At 46.3% G+C, this 6,046-nt stretch overlaps 1 protein-coding gene across 1 annotated transcript; it reads left to right on the forward strand.

The window, feature by feature from the left end:
- The first annotated feature begins 1,762 nt into the window (after positions 1 to 1,762).
- Positions 1,763 to 3,574, forward strand: LOC148580664 (uncharacterized). Its single transcript, XM_088492270.1, has 2 exons — positions 1,763 to 2,582; positions 2,805 to 3,574. The coding sequence occupies exons 1-2, from the start codon at positions 1,763 to 1,765 to the stop codon at positions 3,572 to 3,574; spliced, it is 1,590 nt and encodes a 529-aa protein (XP_088348396.1).
- The last annotated feature ends 2,472 nt before the right edge of the window (positions 3,575 to 6,046 follow it).

Here is a 6,046-nt window from a genome sequence, read left to right on the forward strand (position 1 = left end):
CATTCCAATTGCTAGCATTTATTGGTTCATGACGTGAAACTACTCTAGCCACTTAGTAAATAGGAAATAATATATTTATAAATAAATAAAAATTATTATTAAAAATTGAATATTCAGATAAAACTAAAATAAATTATAACTTGTAAAAATAATTTATAAGATTTGTTACACAAATATTAAAATGTATGAACCGTGATGTTACTAACACAAATACAAATCATACAATATAAACAAATGTATAAAAGTAAAAATAAAATCTTCAAACTCAATCAATATAACAATAAATGAAAATTTTGTTATTTATCTACTGAACGCGATAGTAAATACTGGACAAAATAAAATCATATTTTTTATAAATATATTTACAGATAACTTAAAAATTAAAAACAAACACACTAAATAACATAGAGTATAAATGGTAAAATATAACTTAAAAAAATCACTTAAGTTCAAAAAGAACATGCATGTGATGAATTATAATAAATTTATATATGAGGAGTAAAAATAAAATAAAAAATTAAAAATAAAATAAAGAGAAGAATTAAAAGAAGTAAAAGAAGGCAAAACAAATAATGTGTGGAATAAATAAAAAATATATCGTAATAGAAGATTAATATAATCAATGAATATAAAAGATAAAAGAGAAAAATTAAAATACGATCTCATTAAACAAATTTCAAGAAAAAAATTTTGAAGAACCTATTAATCAACTTTTATAAAAATATTATAAAAAATTTAAAATAATTCTATTAATCAAAATACATAAAAAAATAATTGAGATAAAATAAAATTATAAAAAAATTTAGCAAAATTAAGATAAAAAAAATTACAAACTGTTACGGATCCGGCCCACGGATCCCGGACCCGAGGTTAAACCCGAACCCGGCTTCCCGGGTCCAACCCGCCTCTCTCTTCTAGAAAGGCCCGAAATCGGCCCTCTAGAACTCCTAACTAACTTTCGAATTCAAACGTCTTCCCTATCTTGACCAAACAAGATAAGATAAGATAACTCCCATCACCTATAAATAGAGGACCCAAGTCCTTACAGGTATTCATTCATTCCACACACCTTACACCTCTCAGATCCATTCTGACTTAAGCGTCGGAGTTTCTTTGCAGGTACCTCCCCCCATTGCTCCAGTCAAGTGATCCGGCATCCGCCTCAACCCGCAAGTTCCCGATCCATCCCTCAACCCGTACTAGAGACATCTTGTACATTGGCGCCATCTGTGGGGACACTTGCGCCGACTAAACCGGAATGGGGGGACGTACTCGAAGAAGCCTCCTCAAGCCGGGATGACTCTCGAACAAAGAATCCGACCCCAGAACACCAGAAGGTCGCAAATCAAGGAAGGTAGCAAGTACCATCCACCATGCACAGAATAAGGAAAACGATCACGTTGTCACAGAACCGCGACACCCCGAGAAAACGGGGGACAAAGCGGCACAAATCATCCAAGATCTCTGCCTCCGGGTCCAGGAACTGGAAGGCAGATTGACCGCCAAGGAAAGATATAACAACGAACACGGAAGCCATGCAACTTCTAGATCAAAATCTCGCCACGGCAGATCGCCAACTCGGTGACACGATAGGAGAGTCGATCGCAGCACCTCGCATGACCACAGGCGAGAAAAATCGCCAGAGCGGCGATACAGCCAAAGGCACAACCGCAACGCTTCCTGAGATCTGAGTCGTCAGCACGACTCAGACGAAGATCGGCGACACCGAGAAACCAAGCGCACAAGAAACGACCACACGATAATGGGAGCGACACCTTTCACGGAAAGGATCTTGAAAGCAAAACTCCCCAAAGGTTTCGACAAACCCACTGACATGAAGTACGACGGAACTAAAGATCCCCAAGAACATCTAACGGCCTTCAAGGCCAGGATGAACCTAGAAGGAGCGGCCGACGCAGTTCGATGCAGGGCCTTCCCAGTGACCCTAGCCGAGCCAGCAATCAAATGGTTCAACGCCCTCCCAAACGGATCCATAGCTAGTTTCCACGACACCACACGAAAGTTCATGGCCCAGTTCACGACCAGAATCACTAAAGCTAAACACCCCATCAATTTGCTAGGGGTCACACAAAAACAGGACGAATCCACAAGAAAATACCTCGACCGCTTCAACGACGAATGCCTAACGGTCGACGGGCTCACGGATTCAGTCGCAAGCCTTTGCTTAACCAACGGGCTCATGAACGAAGACTTCCGCAAACACCTCACCACCAAACCCGTGTGGACCATGCATGAGATCCAAAACGTCGCCAAAGATTACATAAATGACGAAGAGGTCAGCCAGGTTGTCGCTGCCAACAAGCGGCAACACAACCACACCCAACACGGCAACCCGGCACCACGACATAACCCACCACCCAGAGAAAATCAAAGGGACCACCCCAAACTGACAAACACAATCCGACCACCAAGAATCGGCAAATTCTCTAATTACACGCCCCTGACAACACCAATTACCGAGATATACCACCAAATAGCAGATCGAGGCATCATACCGAAAGCCCGACAACTCAAGGAAAGAACAGGAGGCAACAAAACCCTTTACTGTGACTACCACCGAGGTTACGGGCACAGGACACAAGACTGTTTCGACCTGAAAGACGCCCTCGAACAAGCCATACGAGACGGCAAGCTCCCAGAGTTCGCCAAAATCATCAGAGAACCAAAATGTGCGGAGAGAGACAGGTCGCCAGAAAGAGAAGGGCGCAACCCAAGAACCCAAAAACAACCACCTAGGGAAAGCCCAGAGGAAGACCCAACCATCATAGTAAACATTATCACAGGCAAAGATGTATCAGGCAAGTCAAAATCAACACTGAAAAAAGATCTCAAAGTGATGGCCGTCAGAAACCAAACTCCAACCACCATGGCCGACAATATGATAACTTTCCTACCTGAGGACTGCCAGCACGGCACCTCGGCTGAAGACACCCCTTTCGTCATCTCGGCAAGGATCGGAACAGGACTAGTACGAAGGATACTGGTGGACACCGGTGCAGACTCAAACATCCTCTTCCGAGGAGCCTTCGACAAACTCGGGCTCCACAACGACAACCTCCAAACATACCGCAACGGTGTCACGGGACTCAGAGACAACTTTCTTAAACCGGACGGCTCAATCACCCTCCCCATCACCATAGGGACAGGTAACCAGAAGAAGACAATCCTATCCGAATTCGTAATCTTAAAAGACTCCACCGCCTACAACGTGATTCTCGGAAGAAAAACAATCAATGACTTTTCCGCTGTCATTTTTACCAAGTTCCTCCTCATGAAGTTCAGAACCGAAGACGGCTCCATCGGTACTATCCACGGAGACCGGGAGGTCCCAGCAGAGTGCGACAACACCAGCCTAGCCCTACGAAAGAAATCCCGGGATGCGGCCAGAATATTCCTAGCCGACCTGGACGCTCGGCAAGATGACCAACCCAGGCCAGAGCCAGAAGGCGACATGGAAAAATTACAAATAGGGCCAACCCAAGAGGAATACACATTCATTAACAGGAACCTCCCGTACGATCTTAAAGAAGACCTTTCCCAATTTCTGAAATAAAATAGAGACTTGTTCGCATTTACACCAGTCAACATGCCGGGCATAAATCCCAACCTAATGTCCCACCGGCTGGCCGTGGACCCCAAAGCCAAACCAGTAGCACAAAGGAGATGAAAAATGTCACCAGACCGAGCCGCCGAGGTCAGAAGGCAAGTTAAAGCCCTACTCGAAGCCAACTTCATCAGGGAACTCCCCTACACGACCTGGCTAGCCAATGTCGTGCTAGTAAAGAAATCTAACGGGAAGTGGCGAATGTGCGTCGATTACACAGACCTCAACAAAGCCTGTCCAAAAGACGCCTTTCCCCTACCAAACATCGACGGATTAGTAGATGCCGCATCCGGCCATCGATACCTCAGCTTCATGGATGCATACTCCGGCTACAACCAAATTCCGATGCACCGACCCGACAAAGAAAAAACAGCGTTCATCACCCCAGACGGGACGTACTGCTACACAGTGATGCCCTTCGGCCTAAAAAATGCCGGAGCCACCTACCAAAGACTTGTCAACAAGATATTCCAAAACCTATCCGGAAGCAAACTAGAAGTTTACATAGACGACATGCTCGCCAAGACCGAATCCAGCGAACAACTCATCAGCGACCTCAAGGTCATAATGAACACCCTACGAAAGCACCAAATGCGACTCAACCCGGCAAAATGTGCCTTCGGGATGGAGGCAGGGAAGTTTCTCGGCTTTATGATCACTCAACGCGGAGTTGAAGCTAATCCGGAGAAATGTCGCGCCATCCTTGAGATGACGAGCCCAAAAAACCTTAACGACATCCAAAAGCTCACCGGCCGACTGACGGCGCTATCACGCTTTCTCGGAGCATCGGCTCAAAAAGCAATCCCTTTCTTCAAACTGATGAAGAAAGGAGCCCCCTTCAAATGGGAGACAGAATGTGAAGAAGCATTCCAATATTTTAAAAGAGTCCTAGCGGAACCACCAGTCCTTGCCAAACCCAAAACAGGGGAGACACTCTACTTATACCTCTCCATAACGGAAGAAGCACTCGCAGCAGTACTCATCCGTGAAAACGAGAAGAAAGAACAAAAACCCGTATACTTTATAAGCAAAGTCTTGCAAGATGCGGAAACCCGCTATTCGCGCCTAGAAAAGTTAGCTTTTGCACTCCTCACGGCCTCCCGGCGCCTGCGACAATACTTCCAGGCCCACCCTGTCACGGTCCAAACCGACCAAGCGGTCAAACAGGTGCTACAAAAACCCGACCTAGCAGGAAGAATGCTTGCGTGGTCCATCGAACTATCCCTATTCCAAATCAAGTTCGAACCCCGAAATGCGATCAAAGCACAAGCCATGGCCGATTTCATCGCTGAGATGACCCCGGGAAATTCCACCCCCGAATCATGGAAACTACACGTCGACGGCTCATCAAACGTCACCTATGGAGGCGCCGGAGTCATACTCGAAAGTCAAAACGGGGTCACGATCGAACAATCAGTATGATACGAGTTCCCAGTTTCAAACAACCAGGCAGAATATGAGGCCCTCCTGGCAGGCCTAGCCCTAGCCAAGGAAGTCAGAGCAAAGGTCCTGGAAGTGAGTACCGACTCACAGGTAGTCAGTTCCCAAATTAACGGAGACTACCAGACGCGAGATCCCCTACTCCAACAATACCTCGCCAAGGTAAACGAACTGAAAGAAGGATTCGAACACGTTACCATACAACACGTCCCTAGGGAACGAAATGCCAGGGCAGACCTACTTTCCAAACTAGCCAGTACCAAACCAGGACACGACAACAAATCACTAATTCAGAAAGTCGTCAAGTCACCATCCATATCGACAATGACTAACGCTTATCTGACACTCTCCAGCCAAGGATCATGGACCTACCCTATCCTGCAATACCTCCTCGACGGAACACTACCAGAAGACCCCAATGAGGGAAAACGGATAAAAAAGGAAGTTGCCAACTACACAGTTGTCGCAGGACACCTATATAAACGCGGATTCTCGCAACCCCTGCTCAAATGCATCGAGCCCGGGGACACGGAGTACATACTCCGCGAAATCCATGAAGGTTGCTGCGGCCACCACATCGGAGGTAAAACCCTAGCCCAAAGAATCATCAGGGCAGGTTACTTCTGGCCCACGGTTATCCGGGACTCCATGCAGTTGGTGAAAAACTACGATAAATGTCAAAGGCACGCCAATATCCACCAGGCCGCCCCACACCAGCTCAGCATCATATCGGCAGAGCATCCGTTTGGCACCTGGGGGATCGACCTCGTCGGGCCCTTCCCTACGGTACCCGGTCAACTCCGGTATCTCATCGTCGCCATAGACTATTACACTAAATGGATCGAGGACGAACCCCTGGCCTCCATCACGGCGACCCAATGCCGAAAATTTCTTTGGCGACAGATCATAACCCGGTTTGGGATCCCCGAGATCGTCATCTCGGATAACGGAACCCAATTCACCGATAGGAAATTTAGAGAA

Source organism: Arachis ipaensis, chromosome B10 (genome assembly GCF_059453495.1).
Source record: "Arachis ipaensis isolate K30076 ecotype BB chromosome B10, ASM5945349v1, whole genome shotgun sequence".
NCBI classification, from domain to species: domain Eukaryota; kingdom Viridiplantae; phylum Streptophyta; class Magnoliopsida; order Fabales; family Fabaceae; genus Arachis; species Arachis ipaensis.